General features: G+C 37.3%; 1 protein-coding gene across 1 annotated transcript in view; it reads left to right on the top strand.

The window, feature by feature from the left end:
• Positions 1–20866, top strand: part of LRRK2 (leucine rich repeat kinase 2) — a 140077-nt gene that overhangs the window by 109564 nt on the left and 9647 nt on the right. The window contains exons 41-46 of the mRNA XM_003793534.1: positions 2934–3094; positions 10807–10977; positions 12506–12606; positions 16084–16278; positions 17185–17378; positions 18842–18914. Coding sequence (XP_003793582.1) covers positions 2934–3094; positions 10807–10977; positions 12506–12606; positions 16084–16278; positions 17185–17378; positions 18842–18914 — 895 coding nt within the window. The remainder of the gene's footprint in view (positions 1–2933; positions 3095–10806; positions 10978–12505; positions 12607–16083; positions 16279–17184; positions 17379–18841; positions 18915–20866) is intronic.

Here is a 20866-nt window from a genome sequence, read left to right on the forward strand (position 1 = left end):
GGGGTTTGAATTTTTCAGTTTTACTCATGTCTCTCTGTCATTGCATTTGCTTTTTTTTCTTTCCACAAATTTACCTCTACCTAGACAACTCCTTTTCTTCAAGCATTTGCTCAATACCATCTATACTGGTATTTTTCAAACTTTTTTTTATCTTACAGCATGCTTGAATCTATAGTTAAATTTCTATGGCACATTTAGAAAAGTAAACACAGAATATACTCATTTTGTTTTGAAGTGCTTTCAAAACTAACTTAGTTAATGATCTTTAAAAATTTTGCAGCGCACCTAAGTTCCTCTCACGGCACACCAGCATCCCGTGGCACAGTAGTTGAGAATCACTGATCTCTACCACAAAGCTCAACTGTTCCATGGAGAGTTAGCCTCTCTCATATGCGTAGGGCATTGTATAAGGCACTGGAGATGGAGGGGTAGAAATCATATTGTTCTTGAGGTTGAAAACTCACAGTCTAGTGGGAGAGAAGTTCGCCATCCTTTCCCCCTCTATCCTTTCCTGGTACGGTATTCACACATTTCTGTAACTTTGTTTGACCATGTGTTTGAGCACCTGTATGAGGGCTCCTTAAGCATAATCCTCCCAAATTGTGACTCCCCCCCCTCAAAAACAGAGATACACAGATGACTGTGTATCTTTTTAATGCCTGGCTGTTGCAGATGCCTAGGACCTATTTGTTAAATGAATGAATGCATTCTATTTTTAGGATACTTCTATTCAGGATGAGACAAAGTTTAAATTATGAAGAAAAGGGTTTCTTAGCCACTCTTATGATGATCGTGATTAAAGAATGACTATTTAACTGAATAGAGACCAGTTTATTTTAATAAAATATTTGACAATAGTCATTGTCACACAGTTCATAAATTATGGCTGAATTATATCAAGAAGACACGATCTGTGTTCAAAAGCTATTTCGCTATTTCATTAAAAGCTCTGAAGACTGTACTTTTTAGGATTAAATTCTGTAATTCAACATTTTAACTGATTTAGATATTCTCTTTCCCACTGCCCATGACTTCAAATGAAGCTTAACTATTTTAGTTTTTTTTTTTTAGCCTTTGGGAAGTATTCAGAAAGAGCCTGTGTTCTATAAATATACTAAAAGAGGCATGCATTGTGAAGGATTTGGATGCTATTCAACCATGTGTGACTTGGCTTTAACCTTTTTATTCTTAATCTCCCAGCCTTTCTCCGTAGCAGGGTAACAGTAGCTAATGGCCTTTCAGTAAGCCCTTAGTAAATTTTTCTTCCAAGCCTTGAACTTACTGTTAAAGTCAATCTCATTCGTATATTTATCTTCTATTTCAGCCAAAAATGGGTATACTGAAATGAATGGGCCTAATGTCAAGTGTCCTAACTACATCCTGGAAGAGAGAATCTTCTGTAATTAAATGATACACATTCTCTGGGCCGTCATGCGGTGGAAAGTTCAGGGTGTCCCTGCCACACTGCTCCTAATCCCTCCAGCCGTGGTTGGTCCTAGGAAAGGGAGTCAATATTGACTTATGTAATGTGAACCCAAACCAAAAGCCACAAATTCCAATGAGTCCTATAAAAAATGTTCTTTCAAGGTAGCTTATTATACTATGTGTGACATCACAGGAAGGACGGTAGTAGTAAATGTGACATCATCGGTCAGGGAAGACAGAGTTGGGGGAAGAGAACTTTATGTTACAGATGGCTGAAAAGAGGAGGCAAATGGTAACATTAGTAGTTGGGATGGGTAAACTCTCTGGCCGTGCTTCCAGAATACATAGGGCCTGGTTGAAATGAATTTCTGTTTATATCAACTACTTTTTATTCTTTGCCTGAAGTGTTCAGCCCTAGTTGCTCATGGTTGCGATGATCAATGTTTAACAGGGAGGACTTTAATAGAACCCAACATCATCGTTCCCAACACAGTGTTTTATTTATTCTAACTCAGTCCAAGTGTTTTTTATTTAATGTATAACAGAATTGGATTTTATTTATTTATTATTTTTATTGAGACAGAGTCACAATAAAAATAAAAGATAAATAAATGAGTGTTGCTCCTGGTAGAGTGCTGTGATGTCACAGCTCACAGTATCCTCAAACTCTTGGGCTTAAGCGATTCTCTGTGCCTCAGCCTCCCGAGTAAGCCTGGCTATTGTTTTGTTTTTTTAGCAGGCCCAGGCTTGGTTCAAACCCACCAGCCCTAGTGCATGTGGCTGGTGCACTAACCACTGAGCTACAGGTGCTGCCCAGAATTGGATTTACAGTAAAATGTATCTTCAAATAAAGGAAGAGATTAATAGCTGGAAAAAAGCCTTATACTTTGATTTGCCATTTAAAATGTAGAATATGTTCTCCAAAACATGAGGAAACACTTTAATCAGAAAAAAATAAATATCAAAGGTAAATAGGATAGAGAAAATTTTAAATGCTAAGATAAACCTCTATGTTGTTTTAAGAAAAATCTAAACTATTAAAAAAATGAGATTTACAATAAAATCCTATCAACTCTTTTTTTGAACATTATTTACATGTTAAAATAGTTAAGATATTCACATGATCATTGAGGGAATTCAGAATTCCCTTTACGTCATTGTTAAGGTATACAAAACATTCAAGTCTACTATTAGAAAATGAGGTGATGCTTTTAAAAATTAGGTCAATCTTAGGTCCAAACATTAGGACTTTGCCTGAGATGATTTTTAAAGTTTACATTACTTATTTATTAAGATTGACCTATTTTTTTAAAAGCATCACCTCATTCTCTAATATTAGACTCAAGTGCTTTGATTTCCTTCTATAACTTCTCTTAACTTGGAGAGTCAACATTAGTATAGAATTTTTGACACTTGGCACAATGGACATCCCTATTCAAGGAAATTATGACAAAAATTATTATAATGCAATTGCATTTTAGTAAGATTTCCTGTGCATTTTCTGGCAGATACCTCCACTCAGCCATGATTATCTACCGGGACTTGAAACCCCACAACGTGCTGCTTTTTACTCTGTATCCCAATGCTGCCATCATCGCAAAGATCGCCGACTACGGGATCGCTCAGTATTGCTGCCGGATGGGCATCAAGACGTCAGAGGGCACACCAGGTAGGGTCACACCAGGTGGGGGTAACACCAGGTAGGGGTCACACCAGGGAGGGGTCACACCAGGGAGAGGTCACACCAGGTAGGGGTCACCAAGTAGGGGTCACACCAGGTAGGGGTCACACCAGGTGGGGGGTCACACCAGGTAGGGGTCACACCAGGGAGGGGTCACACCAGGGAGGGGGTCACACCAGGTAAGGGTCACACCAAGTAGGGGGTCACACCAGGTAGGGGTCACACCAGGTAGGGGGTCACCAGGCAGGGGGTCACATGTATGAGGTAATTCTCTCTGCATAACCAGTGGCCTTACCTGTGAGTTCAGGAGAGTCCACAGAGGACTGTAGTTATCACACTGTGAATAGATACTCATTATCTGAATAATTGTGACCATTCCGTAATGATTTTTGTCATTGTACTTTGTAAAGAAAAAAAAAATGTATATCAACTGATACAATTTCCCAGGACGAAAACTGAATGTAAAGGGGCGCGTGTTTGATGTCAAGTTATATTTTTAAAAGTTAGTTTCTTGAAATCTTTAAATACTCTAGAGGTGATACAAAAGTAACAGCATAAGGCTTTAATCTACCTACCTTGGGCATGTATGAGGCAAATCTAGTCCAGATCCACAAGCTGCTTTTCATAACTGTGGAACCCAAAGAGCTCTGATCACCTAAAGATCTTTTATAACTTACTTGGTGGCAAAACCTGCCTGGACTGGCTTGAAGCTTAGTAAAATCTTTATTGCTCTCACTCATGTGAATATGCAGAAATATATACAAGTTTGAATATAGGGGGCTGGTCCTGACCCTACTTAAAGATTGATATAACGTATGTTATATGCATCCTTATTAACTTTCTTAAAGGTAAAAAAGCATAAATTCCTAAGTACTTCTGGCTCCAAAGGCTTTCCATAAGGTCTCTGCACCTGGGGTCTTCCTTGGTCCCACTGCTTTTGATGGAAGCATATGTTCTCCTTCTTACAAGCTGATATAGAAGTTTAGGACTATAGACACTGGATTTCAGTTTTCTTTCTTCGTGATGTATAAGTTGTTAATATTTCAATACTTAAAAATAATATAGGTTCTCTTTTTGCCCCTGCATAGCAAGGGCCCCTATGGCAAAGGCTACTACGTGAAGTGGAACATCCCCACTCTGGATGCCCTCATGTCTACGATCTCCAGAAATCGCTGGCACGTTTTCTCGTGTGTGTGTTCCTTCCTAGGGTCACCCCCAGTGCTTTTTTGTCATGTCTATTTAATCATCCTGATACTGCTGCTGTGAACCGGCTCCACTGCTCGTAAAGATTTGCTTTCTGTGCTGTCCTGTACTTTTGTGTTTTCGTGGTCCAATATTTAGCCGTGTTCTTTCCACATCACCGTCTACCCCCTAAGATCCTCCCTCCCTTTCTCAGCTTCCTCTCCCTTTCTTTTCAGGTTCATTAAAATCTCAAAGTCTGATGAGTAAGAAACAGTCACAGGGGCAGTGATCTGTACAGACTCTTATCTTTAATATTTCAGTTTGTGCAGGGAATAGAAAATCAGGGGTTGGTGTCTGTTTGGGGGAGGACAGCTCCATCTCTGAAGACTCCTTCTATAACAAGTGATTGGTAAACAATGCTGCAGGTGGCTTTACTCATCCTGATGGTAGCAGCTCCATTAAAACACCACATCTAAGACAGAATAAAATACACCAGGGGACATCTCACTAGGGAAAAGGTTCTAGCTTGTTTCCTGCCCACCCAACTTCAGTAAGCCAGTGTGCCCAGATTCCAAAGCCTGGTTTTGTTCCTGCTCCAAATGCCTGTCCTCTCTTTGGTACAGGTAGGCTTTGAGGCATAAAGTGCACCCCCATAAGCCCTTCAAAGTATATCTTCTATCTGAGAGGGTCTCTGGGTTTTTCAATAGTATAGGTGGTGGGGGAAGGAAGAATGATTGACAGAAGGAGGGAGGGCCTTTGGTGGGGATCTCATGGAATGGACACAATGTGTGGGTGGATACCACGCCCCTTGGATGAGGGGCTCTTTTACAACTGGAACTTTACCTTGGAAGTGAGGACGATGTAATCTAAAAATTTGAACATTACTACTACTTTAAAATTTAAAAAAGAGACACACACAAACACACAAAAGGAATAATCTGAAAAAAAAAAAAAAACACTTTCTGGGCGGTGCCTGTGGCTCAAAGGAGTAGCGTGCCAGCCCCATATGCCAGAAGTGGTGGGTTCAAACCCAGCCCTGGCCAAAAACAAATAAACAAACGAAGAAAAAACCACTTTCTGATAGGAAGAGTAGGTTTTGAGAGCTACGTCATAGCCAAGTGACTATGGTCAGTAATAATGTATATTTCAGAATAACTTAGAAATTTCAAATGTCTCACCGAAAATGACACATGAGCAAGGTGCTAGATATGGTAATTGGCACGATTTAGTCATGCCACCCTATACATATATCAAGACATCACATTGTACCCATAAATATATACACTTACTATTTTTAATCAAAAATAATACCTATCAATAAAGAAAGGACATAACAGTTTAAAAATTCATTAATGAAAATTATCTTAACAAATTATAAACCAAAACCAAATAATCACCAAAACAAAGCAGAGAGGAGTTGATACAATTCAGTTTCTATTCATGATAAAAATTCTTCATGTAGGAACAGAAAGAACATTTGAGTTTATGAACAATATCAGTAACAAGCCTCCGTAGTGAGTCTGTATGTAATGGTGAGATGTTAGGGTCATTCTTTTTAAAGTTAGGAATGAGACAAAAATACCCCCATTCTTCTGCTTTGAGATTGTACTAAGGGCCCAGTCCATGGATTAAAAAGAATGAAAGAAACAAAATGGACATGAATCACAAAAAAATAAAAATAATTTTCATCATTTGAACACCTGCTGTGTGCCAGGCCTAATGCAGGTAGAGACTTGAAGTCTTACCCTAATGCCAGAGCTGAAAGTTAGTTACTGTTTTCAAAAACTGAGGCTCAGTGAGGTTATGTAATTTGCAGAATGTCAGGCAATATGGCCCAGACGAGAACTCAGTCCAGAGCTGTTGGCTTTAAAGCCTGACGTGTCTCTCTTAGATGTCATGAAGCTCTAACATGTACTTGAAGAAGTTTAATTATCAAATGTTAGTTATTAAAAAAAAAAAGAGCAGAACCATGAATATCGTCAACTACAGATTTGGAAAAACAATGTTAAAGGACAGAATTTCATAGGTTGCATGCATTTCTACCTAGAAAAAGGGGGCACAGGACCCTGGTCTTCTTCTCTTGGAAGATCTGCTCGGTATTCTCATGTGACACCAACGTGGGCGGGTCACTCACCTGGGGCTTGCAATTCCTTGCTTCTGTGTCCCCCCAGCCAGTGTCTCTGTCTGTTGGGGGTGGGGATCCTGTGTCCAGTCTGTGTGACAGTGGATCTCTCAGGTCCCCTTTGACTGTGTTCTTGGACTTGAATCCTGCCGCTCCTGTTGGTGGTCTGGGCCAGCTAATGGTCAGCCCAGTTTAACTTGGTTCAAACTCCTAGCCTTTTGCTTATGTATCTCACTTCCTGGTCAAACCTATCTAAAGTTTAATATCAGTTTGATTCTTCATACCAGACTAGATACTTATCCCTGATCCTTTTTAATCTCCAGTATTGATTTATGTTAAGATAAATATGGAGGAAGTCAGTGACAGAAAACCCAGGGTCTGATCTGTTCTTGTTTACCCGCTCTGCCCCCAGGCCGCTTAATACACTATAAGTGCTTTTTTTCCCTTGCTGTGTCCAAGCCCTTCACTTTATCATTAGTGTATTTATTAGTGGTAGAGCCCTTCTAATTCTTTTAGCCCTAAATTTTGCTTCAAATTTTACATAACAATCACTGTTACGGCTACTACTGGCATCACCAAACTTTTCCTTCCCCCAAGCAGTTCTTTTTGGAAGGAAAACAGTTTCCTCTCATCTGATCTGTTTTCTGCTTGTCTTTTCCTTTTCATGGATATTCCTGTTAATGTTCTATCTTTTAACATGGAAACTTTGAGAAGCACTAAAAAGGCCGTGTGTTACAGTTTTGGTGCAGTTTTGTATTAACCCACCCTGCGGTGTGTGCCAGTGAGTGTGGGTTCGTCCTGTTGATGGCAGAGAGGATGGGAAGAGGGGCAAACCTGACCAGGGCAGGAGCAAGGTGTCCGGTTTGTACTGAGCCCTTTCCGCACGCTGATTATGCCACTTTATCCTGGGGACTTTCTGGCGTTGATCTTATGACTGTTTCTAGTTTATAGAGGAGACAAAGGTTTACAGAGTGTTAAAATGTCTGTAGGGCAGGACAAGATTCAAACCCGAGCAGCTGGAGAGCAGAGCCCTGGTCCAGCACCATGGCAGCTGGAGAGGCAAAGACAGAAATGACGCGGTCACTGACTAGGACCGCAGTGGGGTGTCTGTTTACATTTTGAAAGTAAATACGGCATGACTAGTTTCAACTTTAAATAACTTGGAGTGTTTCAACTTTAACTCAGTCAAACAGATATATTTATATTGTATCCTCTTGGGAGTCACTGTTAATTCTGGGTCCTGTGACAGTCGGCCTGTTGACTTAGATGAATGCTGACTGATGGATTTAACTCTGTCAATATAAATACAACCGTCTTTGGGTAAATTACGTATACTGGATAGAGATTGTGAAACATACTCTACTCATACTTCCCTGAAAAGAAAAAAGAAATAAAATAATGCATCTCTGTTCCATGCGCTATACTGATTCAGGCCTGATTAATACATTTCTAATGTTCTTGGTCTAAGGATCTTTCCTGTATTTCCTCCCTGTGTTTGTTACAGGCTTCTCTGAGAAAGTTCTTCTAAGAATAGTTTTAGACAATGAAGCGTATTTTCCTAAGCATTTGAACATTGTAATTGTTATGATAATTCTCCAAGGGGAAATCATATTTATTTTTGATTCATTCATTTATGCATTTGGCAACAATTTATTTAACATTTACCTAGTATCAAACTGGCTCTGCCATTTCATAGCACGGTAATGTTCATCAAGAAATTGTTTTTGCAATCAAGAACATTAGAAATTCACTGGATAAGTTTAAAGACGCATTTACAAGGGTATTATAATTGAGGTACTTTCTGAATATATAAATAATATTTTGCTCCCATCAGAGAAGATACTTCTTTTGAAGGGAGGAAGGTAAGAAGGTTAAAGGCATTTCTGTATTGAAGTAAATATTCCCGTCCTTATCTTCACAATTATCTATCTTTGTGTCCTCTGACTGACTCATTGTTAAATATTCCACCTTTCTGCACAGCAATAAGATCGGTGGATTGATCCCTATAGGTGTAAAAACTATTGTAAAGGATGTGTGTGCTGGAGGAGAAGCTAGACGTTAAACTAAGGGACCCTCGAATCTTTGCCTGTTCTGAGATCTGGCAAGTCCAATTCTGCCAGTGAATTTATCAAGAAAAAAATAAACTGAACCTTTTAATAGCTTTTGAATACCTTGATATAATAGATATTTAATAAATATGTTGAGTGAATTACAACCAACCAGTTAGGATTTAAATAAGTCTCTAAAATCCCTTTTAAATTCTAAGAAAGAAAGTATAAAGATTGTTAATGAATTAGTTAATGCGTGAGTAACTCATTATTTTTAAGGACTTTTGACTTTGCCATTGGTTATCTCCATGGCCTTACGAAAATTCTGGAAAGGATTATGTCCTTTGTAGAATGGAAAGTCCTTATCTGTCTACCCCAGATGATGCCTGTGCATTTTAAATGGAAACATTCAATAAGATGTGTCTATAAATACTACATCATATGAATTAGGGGCTATTGTAATTTGTTTACGTTACGTCACACGTACCCTTTATTACCGATATGCTTCAGAACTATCTTAATTGCTTATACAGTTCTTTAGCTTAAGGTATGAGGATGGTATTATGATGATTCAGGAAAATGTGCTTCTTCTAAGGAAATGCAGGGTGCATTGAAGACTGAGAGATTGCTTTTGTAACTTAATAGAATATGTAAATCACACTGATATACATAATAATAAACATTTGCATATCGGTATATCATTATACTATCATATATATGATATGTTCATATACATTATACCTACATATATAAAAACCAAGGGCAATGTCAACCATCACACAGGGGCTCTCGTGTTCAAATTGCCATCTCCACCCTTCTGCTGTCTCCACTCCTGCCTTTCCAACATGGTGAAGGACTGTTGAACTTGATCTTCTGCTGGTGGACTCTCTGTTAAATAGAATTGTTTCCAAATTCAGGCATTTACTCCTTGACGGTTGCGAGTTCACATTTTATTATCGTTTCCTAGCTGCAGCCTTACTATAACGATCGTATATGATCATTGTAAAAACTGTGGATGTTTAAAAAAGAAGATACAATTTATACCAATTATCAGCACATAGAATACTCATTACTGCATTTAGATAGGTTTCTTTTTATTCTTTCATTATGGATATTCCCATTATCTTTTTGTATTGAAAATCTTTAAGCCTGCAGAAGAGTCAAAAGGATAGTACAGTATGCACTCTGTCCTGACACAGTAATATGCTGATTATTAACGTTTGGCCCTGCCTGTTCTTCTCTCTCCTGCTCTCTGTGCGTATTAATATGAATCTTGGAGATTAAATTGCACCCATTATGCAATGCCGTCTCTAAATGAATTGTCCTGCATTCCGTTACAAGACTAGGATCCCAGCTAAGAAAAGCAATTCAGTTGGTTTTTTCACATATTTGATAACTTTCTGTCTATCCAGAGTTATAGACTACATCTTATTTTTATTTATGAAAAATGATGAAATGGGCTGTGCCTGTGGCTCAAAGGAGTAGGGTGCCAGCCTCATATGCTGGAGGTGGCAGGAGGTGGGTTCAAACCCAGCCCCAGCCAAAAAAAAAAGAAAAATGAGGAAACAATTAAGCGATGATTTGTAAGTTACTGCTTAGTATACATTGTTTAACTGGTTCCCCTTTTAGAGCTGGCTTTCCCTTGACTGTTTACATTTTTACTATTATCAATAATGTTGAAATTACTCTTTTTTCCAAAAAATTTAAAAGTGATTTATCTCTCTATGGAATGAGAGGTTTATTTCTCTGTAAAAGGATTTCAGGTAGGATCCTGACAGAGAGGGCTTTCATTTGTTTTAGTTGTGGTTTCTATATTTATGTTTTCATTGGTTAGAAGGAACAGAATTGCAAATTCTGGAAACAGTGAGGGTGTTGACATTTTAGTCGGGTTAAGGTGACTAGGAGTGAAGTCTAGCAATCTTTACCCCTCAGCCTCCTTTTTTAAAAACACTGCTTTGGGAATAGTTATTATTAGGAATGAGAAAAATGATAGTTTTTTTTTTCTATCATCCTTTATTTCATGATGAATATTATTTAATAATTTATTATTGAATGTTTATCCTTATCATCCTTCAAAATAATCTTACTGAAGATTATATAACAGAACTATAAGATCTTATCATAACGATTAAAGGATCTTATTATCTTTCAAGATTGACCTCGGGGTTAACATGTCCTGGTACAGGGCGATTGGCTTGATCAAGGTGTCTCATTATAGAAATGACATAGCCTGGCTTAGAACTCATCTCTCTGATTCTCTTAATTGGCATATAGCCCAAGTGTATGTGTTCCTGAGTGTATGGGCCCTAAAGTTGGGCATATTTATTATTATATCTGTTTACTTTCAGGGTTTCGCGCACCTGAAGTCGCCAGAGGAAATGTCATTTATAACCAACAGGCTGATGTTTATTCATTTGGTCTGCTACTCTACGACATTTTAACAACTGGAGGGAGAATAGTAGAGGGCCTGAAGTTTCCCAATGAGTTTGATGAATTAGCAATACAAGGAAAATTGCCTGGTAAGTTCTATTTCATCTACAATAAAATGATTTTTTTTCTTAATGTCAGCAGCTTCATTTTCAAGTTATTTAATTGTTGTTGCATGCTTAATTTCATGAATAAACTGATACATTTTTGTTTAATGCAGTAATATTCTTAAATCCTGTGACACCTGAATCAAAATCACATGAGAAAGGTAGCAGTTTTCGGCCTTCAAAAGCCCCAAATCAATACTGGCGTGTTTGGTGTTACATTTAGAAGAATACTCAGAAAAGGAAATTGCTGTTAAAACCTCAGATGTGGTGATTCTAGTTTCATAAAGAATTACTGGCCCATTAGCCTGGAGTGTTTTCAGTTTTTTGGATAAAATAGTTTATATGCAGGAATGGAAGCTTGAATTATTTATAATAATTAACTTTTGGTAGTAAATATTAATACAAATTGGCTAATGAGGATTTAATGAGCTCCATCCTCATTTTGAATGGTGTCTGATGTTTTCAAGAGATTTCAGGACTTTGTCCTTCATTCCTGAACCATTACTTTAGTTTCTACTATAAAGTACCCTTTTAAATTTATTTAGATTTTTTTTTTCATATTTTCTGCTTTGCCTTTCATTTAAGAAATACTGTTTTTGCCAGGTGCCATGGGTCATACCTGTAATCTTAGGATTCTGGGAGGCCAAGGAGGGAGGATCCATTGAGCTCAGGCATTCAGGAGTAGCCTGAGCAAGAAGGAGACCCCCCAATCTCAACGAAAAAATAGAAGAATTAGCTGGGTATTGTGGCAGGTGCCAGCTACAGAGGGCTGAGGCAGGAGGATCATTTGAACTAGAGTTTAAGGTTGCTGTGAGCTAGGCTGAGGCCACAGCACCCTAGCCTGGCCAACAGAGTGAGACTCTGTCTCAAAAAAAAAAAAGATAAAGATAAAGAAACATTTTGAGTGTCCACCATGTGGTAGATACGGGGTAATAGCTTTATCTTCTTTTGAATGTGACCTTTAAAGATTTTGGCCAAAGGAAATTTATTATTATTTGGGTGAACCTTAGATACAATCTAGGTCATCTTTCTTACTAACCAGTTGGTTTTCCAGTGGAAGTCTCCAGTCCTCTATTCTGTACCTACAGAAAGACGTTCTCAGAAATTTGTTCTTAAAAAAACAAATGTGCACAAACCCACAGTGAGAATATGAGGACTAAATGCTTTCCTACTTTTACTATGGAAGTAAAACTTACTGTCATAGAGACTATTTTATGGGCAAAAGTGTTTTCAAAGCCTATTTAAAATGCAGGTATGGAATGAAAATTATTTTATTGAATTGGCATCTGGGTCTCTTTTTACAGCATAAAAAATTAAGACTTTTTAAAAATATCTCTAATGGAGGTGAAGTTAACATGAGCTTTAATTTTATAATAAGTGAATTCCCAGTAAACACAGGATTCTGGTGACTAATATTTTCCTTTGCACTATCTGGACCTGTCCTGTTAGTGAGAGGAAATATAACTGTTCTGATCTGTGACGTTCCAGCCTGATATGTTTTTGGATGTTTCAGATCCTGTTAAAGAGTATGGTTGTGCCCCGTGGCCCACCGTTGAGAAGTTAATTAAAATGTGTTTGAAAGAAAATCCTCAAGAAAGGCCGACTTCTGCCCAGGTATTCTCACAGTGAGAATTTGTTACTATTTTGTATAGAATGTTGTATATTATTCACACACATATATAATCTTCGAAATTACATATGTAAACACAGAGTTAAGAAATGTTACAATACAACCCTCCTGTAAGTCCCACCATCTCTGAAAAAGAACATTGTCAATACCCTACAAGTCCCCACATGCTTCTTCCTGATTATGTCACATGCAGGTAATAGATATCTATCTCCTCTTCTTTGAAATGCCTGTTTTTTTCTTTTTTCCATTTTCTATGGGGTTATTTGCCTATAAGTCAAATAAGAAAAAGACATCAAAAAGAATGTGGTTTGATGCAATTTTTTTGTTGCATATTTTTTTTTTCTGAGTTTGAGCCTTGCTTTCATTATTTCTTGTAGGGTACCCTTTAATGAGCTGAATTTCTTAATTTTAATATAGATAAATTTGACAATGCTTCTTCTTTCTGGCTATTACTTTTGGGATCCTGTTGCAAGGAGTCTGTATTTCCCTTGGAGTCAAAAAAATATTTTCCTACAGTTTCTTCAAAAATTCATAAGTTTTGCATTTGACATTTATGTTCTTAATCCATCTGAAATTGACATTTTTATCTGGATCCAATTTGCTTTTTCTTTCTTTCTTTTTTTTCTTTTTTTGTATTGTCAGAATCTTATAGTAGTACGGGTGTTTTGGTTACAAGCATTTATTTATACAGTTTGAGTCAAGGTTATAATTATGTCCATTCCCCAGATAGTGTGGATCGTACCTATTAGGTGAGAGTTAGCTGTACGCTCCTCCTCTCTCTCACCTGCTTCATGCCATTGAGTTTTGCTACCATATATACACCTGTATGCTGATCATTTAGTTCCAATTTAAAAGTGAGCACATATGGCAATTTTTTTTCCCTATTCTTGCAGTACTTCAAGGATGGTCTCAGGTTCACTGAGGTTGTTACCAAAAGTATTGCCGTATTTCTCGGTGTGAAATGTGTACTTTTTGCCTAAAGTTCTGAGGGAAAAATAAGGATGCACATCTTATATAAGTAGTACTGTTTGTCACTGGTACATAAAATTTCTTTTACCTGCTATCTGTTCTTGTATGTAATTATTTGTTACATAAAATTTTTTGTACCATGATCTGTTAAAAATCCTACACTTCCTTTATAATACGAAAAACCTTAATATTAACAAGTAAAAATTTGAATTTGAAAATTAAAATTTTTTTCCCTAAAAGTTTAGGCCAAAAATGTAGGTGTGGATTATACACGGCAGGGCATTATGTATGGCAAGCTATAGGGTAATTCACCCTTGTCTATGGCTGAATAATACTCTGTGGTACACATATAATTTTACCAATCCAATCATGCATCGATCCACACTTGGGTTATTTCCATATGGACCACCAAACTTGGTGTCTTCACTTACAAAATAGATTCTCTCCTTTTATCCCGTTGATCTGATGTGCGCATTTAGTGAGTTGTCTAGACAAGCGCACATATACACAGCTCCATTCATATCCATTGACCAACTTGTCTATGCTATGTTTAGTATGACTGACTTAATTTCAGTAGCTTTATACAAGTCCCCTTTCCTTGCTTATTTTTCTCCTCTGGGGATGTCTTTTCATTTTTCTTAGGCTTAAATTCTCTATATAAAATGAAAACTGCTTTGTCAAATCTTAAGACAAGCCACATTGTGCTTTGGCTTGGATTGGCCTTGAATCTGAAGACAGTTTGGACAGGATAGTATCTTTATAGTGTTATGTCTTCCTATTCTTGACCGCAGGCGTCTCTTCCTCTACCTTCATCTTCTCCAGTGTCTTTCATTAGAGTTTTGCAGTTCCATATCTAGGTCTTGCATGGCTTCTGCTGGACTTTCTCGCTACAAATTACTTTAAACTGAATTCCTGTCTTGAGATTTCTTTTTTCTTTTAACTGCCCATCTGATATCAAACTGGTCTATGAATCTTCTTGAAAGAAAGCATGTGAATCAGAATTTTCTGGGTCGTTTACTCCTCTGCCCCCCTCACCAGTACCAAAGCAATTTTCCTTATAGATCAGTGAAGGTGGAAATGTGGACATGTTCATTTCTGGTCCTCACTTACGCCAGATGTGCTGTCCTTTTTGGGACTAGCTTTATGGGGACAGTGCCTTTATTACGAATCCTTGTGCTAGGCAGGTCCTAGACTGCATTTTCTCTCCATGGGCCCCACAGAGCAGCCAAAACAACACATCAATTTTGTCTCAATAGACACATCTCTTCAGGACAAATCTTGCTTTCGGGTCTAAATGACCTCTCTGGTTTTTGTCTCTTATTAAAATTTTGCCCTAATATTCCTTATGGTATTGTCAGATGTCCCACATTTTTAATACTTAAAAATTATTCAGCATTTTCAGTTGATTTTAGCTGGAAAGTTGTCTAAGTAACCTCATCCACCATATTATCTGAAAAAGAACTCATGCTGTGTTTTAAGCTTGTACACGTTTTAGTAGGTAGGAGCTATCTTTATGTTGGGAGACCTTAATTGTGTATCATAATTCTTCAAAAAAGTTTTACTCAAGGTTAAATTTCCTAATAAAGAAATAGCTAAGTGCAGGTATACTGACTTATCAAATATCATATAATTTTGCTGTCTATTTGGCTTACTTGTGTTTGAATTTTGGTTACTGCAGTGTTAGTCTCATGGACTTTTTATATTTATGTTTTATTTTATCACCGTAAAATTTCCTTAACTTAATTATTATTTTTTTCTACAATTATACTTCACCTATTTTTTTTTTTTAGAATACACATGAACCTCACATCTTTTAAAGTCTATTGACAGTATTACAAAGCTTAGACATACCTATTTGTCTTTAAAATACAGCATATAGTAGATAGGACAGGTAAACTCATCACCTTTATTAGATGAGGCATGAAGAAAATCAGGAGATTTTTTGGGGTCTCACCAGTGGCAGACAAATGGCATATCATACCTCTCATCCCAGTTCCCTGACTCCTGGTTCTGTTTTTTTACAATTAGAAATGCCTTCACAATGCCTCTGTAGACCTCTACTGCTGAAAGAAAAATATGAAACAGAATATAGAGGCGATTTCTAATTATAGTTACCAAAGACTGAAATTCTGTCCTTTTGACTGGTAGAAGTTCAAGTCTATAGTTGGGGTGTATCTCCCCCTCTCTGTGGCTCTATAATATACAATTCAGTGAAGAATAACCCATAGGTGGGTTAAAATTCTGTTCATTCGACACTTTTGAGATATTCTTTTCTTGTCAAGTTATGAAATATACCATACATACAAAAGAATACCTATCACATGCTGTTTAAAAATACAGATTAGGTTTTCAATGTATTATTAATCTGGATGACCTGGGTGGGACACAATTGAACAGATCTAAGTTTTAAATTTTTACATCTATATTCCATCCTTCAAGGGACATGCGTTAAGTTGCTAAGTATTTGTGTTGTTATTTTTAAACTTTCTCAGGTCTTTGACATGTTGAATTCAGCAGAGTTAATCTGTCTGATGAGACGAATTTTACTACCTAAAAGCTTTATTGCTGAATGTATGGCTGCGACACCCACTAACAGCAAGAACGCCAGCATTTGGCTGGGCTGTGGCCACAGGGACAAAGGGCAGCTCTCGTGTCTCGACTTAAATACTGAAGGACACACTTCCGAGGTAAATCTGAATACTCTTTAAATTTTAGAACACTTGTTTCGTGGGTAATTTAGAGCCTAAGCTAGTTAAAAATTACTTAGGAAGAAATTCAGTAGGAGCCAATGTAGGAATATTATTAAATTAGCTCTCTTTAGAGCAAGGTATTCACAGTCTGTGTTTTGGTTTCATAATCACAGAATATATATATCCTAGGTTGGGGTCTCTAGGGAAGTAAAGAAAGCCAGGAAAGGAGAAAGAAAAAAGAAGCTTAGCAAAATGTAGCCTCAGCTTTACCTACAAAGGAGCTCTGGAGTGCAAAGAGCATTACAGAACTTTCTAGCATTGGGGGTATGGGTGGGGAGGTGCGGTCCCTCTTTCTCACATATCAGTGAGTCATTGGCTACAGTCTACCCAAGAGTGGCTGTGGGGTCACCTGCAGAGCTTTTCTGGGCAAGCCAGCTCCCTTTGGCCTAGGACTTTCTGTAGTAAAAAGCTCAGCTCTGAGGTGTTTGTTAGTAGCCAACATTCGGGGCTGCTGGGGGATGGTGTGCCTGATGAGAAAGGGGATGTGGGTGTGCCTCCTACAGGATGGATAAGGTAGACTTCCAGACTTTTGACCAAAATTGATGTTTTGCCTAAATATTGTTCTTACAATTGAACAATCCTCTTATATGGTTTAGGTGGAATGAGAATTGATGCTGAAAATAATTTTTAATTTTTAATTTTAGCTGCATTCTTGATGGGCAAACCTTGTTTGGTAGTTAACTCAATTACTGTTGCAAGCAAAATTGCCATTGTTTCTGAAAGTGACTGCAAGAGTTAAAAAGAGTCAAGTATGTTGATGATAAAACATTTTCATTCTATAGAAGTTCCAGTTGCTTAAACTTACACCAAGTCCTTTTGAGTTGTCTTTTTATCTCCTAACAGGAAGTTACTGATAGTAGAATATTGTGCTTAGCCTTGGTACATCTTCCTGTTGAAAAGGAAAGCTGGATTGTGTGTGGGACACAGTCTGGTACTCTGCTGGTCATCAATAATGAAGACGGGAAAAAGAGACATACCCTAGAAAGGATGACCGATTCCATTACTTGTCTGCATTGCAATTCCTTTTCTAAGCAAAGGTACAGCAGCGAATTCAACCACTGTGGGAAAATTACGTATTTTTTTTTATTAAGTCATTTGTACATAGACTATAAATACATTTATGCCACTATGGGATTCAATGTGTTGATTATTTGTACAGAGTGAAGTGCTTACATCCTACTAATCAGCATAGCCTTCACCTCATTTACCCAATTACAGGATTAAGCCATTTGTGTTCTACACCCGATAGATCCAACTTGTACTTGCAACATGCTCCGTAGGTGAGGTCCCTCTACTAAAAAATTCCCTCAGCTGTGGCTGTATCTCTTCAGTTTCTTTCATGTCCACATCCCCTTGGACGGCCTCTGCAAAGATGAATTCTCATTTATTCTTTCTTTACAGGGTATGTGTGTGTATAAAATCTCAAAAGCCTATTACATGCCAGGCTTCAACACATCAGTTATCTAACTACCTAATGAAAAAAAATTAAATAAATTTATAAATTCTTAATAAGTAGAAATGACTTAGCCCTTATCAATTTCAGGTTCTTATCCCAAAGAAGCGTTAATGAAATGGCAGAATTTGAAGCATGTGTCTTAGGATGGTGTCTGTAATTTTTCAGTCAAGATGATTTCCAGGAGGCATTAAGATTATACTACCTACATACCCCACATACTTTTCTGATTTAATTCAGTAATGGAAAAAAAGTATCACAGATATGAAGCCACATACCCTTACCTGGTGCCCGCTAGAGCGTGGGACACAGCGCCAGGAGGGACTCTACCTAACCAAAGCAAACTTGGTAACCTAGTTGTTTGTACCCTCCCTGAATCTGAAATTAAAAAAAAAAATGTTAAAAAGATTAAAAATAGGTAAATAAATAACAGCTTACAACATAAAAAGAATCTGAAGCCAAAATATAAATTCCACTGGTAGTTTTGGAGCTGAAATTATTTGGATCTTAAAAAAAAAGTCAATGGATGGAATTGAACAAGCAAGGCAGAATTTTTTAAGGTTATCACAATAGGGAAGAAAGATCAAAGGAAACTCCACTGAGACGAAGGTGGGAGAGTTTTAAGCACAGGCCTGAGCTAGGAGTTTGGGTTGTGTAGGGAAGAAGATTGTTAATAGGTAGGCATCTGTGTTTGCTAATTGTCCCTTACTGAAGGTGGGTTTCTACCCTTTCACAGAGATTGGGAGATAGGGCCAACATCCTTCTCAATGATTACGTTTCAAAGGGATGGCACCCAGGTCCTTGGGAAAGACATTGCTGGACTTTAAAACTGGAAATAAGTCTGGGGAAAGTTATATATATCTTACAGGGGCAGAGAGAGAATTTATAGTTGCAAGTCTTCTAAAGTAAAGCTCTAAGAAAATGGGGGCTATGAATTTATAGTTAAGAAAACTGTCTAAAATTTAGTTAACCTGGGGAGAACTTTAAAGCTATCTTAGTCAATATTAATATTCTTTTCTGTAACAATTTTGACATTTTTCCTTTCAGCAAGCAAAAAAATTTTCTTTTGGTGGGAACTGCTGATGGCAATTTAGCCATTTTTGAAGATAAGACTGTTAAGGTAAATGTTGACTACATTCTACATCAAAATTTATTTTAAGTCCTTTGTTTTATATAGCGCATCCCTCTCCTAGGTGATTATAAGCTCCCTGAGAGCAAGGATCATAAATTCTGCTTTTTATCTTTTTATTGCTTCATAAAGTCTTATACACCGTAGCTACTCTGAAAATACTTGCTGTTCATTGCATATTTTATATGAATGACCTGGGACTAAAATGATAAATGAGATTGGATTTATAATGTTAGGAATGGAGATAATTCAATTTGTAGATAATTCCTTATAGATATATTGTGGAAGAAAGAAAGGATAATTAACTTTTAAATATGGCTGGTCATTAACTGATTTTTAAGTGCTACAGAAATCATTTAATTTTCTGTTCTTCAGATTCTCATTTAGCCATTAAAGCATTCGTTCCTCCATGGTCCATTCATCTTTGGTTCCATCTGTTCATTCAACTTCTATTGAAGGATTACGAATCGTTCATATTTCTTGTCACCAAAAAGCTTATTTATCTAATCAGAGACAGAGAAGTCAAGTATTACCCTTAGATTATTTCTTGTACAACTTTTGCATGGAAAAGAGATGAGATTGGTCATAAGGCTATTTTGAATACCACTTAAATTTTTTTAAGTGGTACTTAATATTTGTACATATTTATGGGGTACGTGTGATATTTCTTTACAGGCATAGAATGCATAATGACCAAGTGAGGGTATTAGGCTATTTCTTCAGCAGGAGAATTTTTACTTTCACATGTTGAGAATATTTCAAGTTCCCTGTTCTAGCTATTTTGAAATGTCCTATCCATTGTTTTTAACTATAGTTACCATATCACTATTGAACATTAGAACTTATTCCTTCTAATGGTCTGTTTGTATCCATTACCCGACCTCTCTGCCCACATCCTTCCTAGCCTCTGGTGACTGTCGTTCTGCTCTCTGTCTCCAGGAGATCCACCTTTTTAGTTCCCACATGTGAGATTTGTCTTTGTGTGCCTGTCTTCTTTCACTCAACATAATGGCCTCCAGTTCCATTTGTTTTGCAGATGACATGATTTCATTCTTTGCTATGGATGAATAGCATTCCATTGTGTAAACACACCTCACTTTTCCTTTATCCATTCATCTGTTGATGAGCATGTAGGGTGATTCCATATCATTGCTATTATGACCAGAGCTGCGCTAAACATGGGGGAGAGGGGCCCATGTATCCCCATGATACACTGATTTCCCTCCTGTTGGATAAATACCCAGGAGTGAAATTGATGGATCATATGTTGGTTCTATTTTTAGTTTTTTTGAAAATCATAGTATTTTTTTTTGTAGTGATTGTACTAACTTAAATTCTCCCCCTCCCCCCCCCCACGGGATGAGAGTTTCCTTTTCTCTGCATCCTTACCACCATGGTATTACTATTTTTCTTTTTGGTAATAACCATTGTAACTGAAGTGAGATGATAGCTCCTTGTGGTTTTGATTAGAGAAACTATAAGACACTGATACAAGACATTGAAGAGGACGTAAACGAATGGAAAGACATCCCATGCTCATGGATCGTTCTTCCCTCATGATTAGTGAGGTTGAGCAGTTTTTCGTATACTTGTCAGCCATTCGTGTGTCTTTTGAGAAATGTCTATTTAGATCATTTTAGTGGGACTGTTTGGTTTTTCTGTTGAGTTTCTTGAGTTCCTTGTGTATTGTGGGTATTAGGCCCTTGTCAGAACAAAAGCTTCAAAATATTTTCTCCTAAAAATGTCATTGGCATTGTGTTATTGCATGTGTAGATTAGTTTGGGTAGTATCATCATTTTAACCATGATAATTCTAGCACTCCGTGAGCGTGGAATGTTTTCCATTTGTTTATGTCCTCTTCAGTTTCTTATATCTGTGTCTTAGAGTTCCTTGTATCAAGATCTTTCACCGGGGTTAAGTTTATTCTCAGGTATTTTACTTTA

This window comes from Otolemur garnettii, unplaced genomic scaffold, assembly GCF_000181295.1.
Source record: "Otolemur garnettii isolate 467f Iridium unplaced genomic scaffold, OtoGar3 scaffold00070, whole genome shotgun sequence".
NCBI classification, from domain to species: Eukaryota; Metazoa; Chordata; class Mammalia; order Primates; family Galagidae; genus Otolemur; species Otolemur garnettii.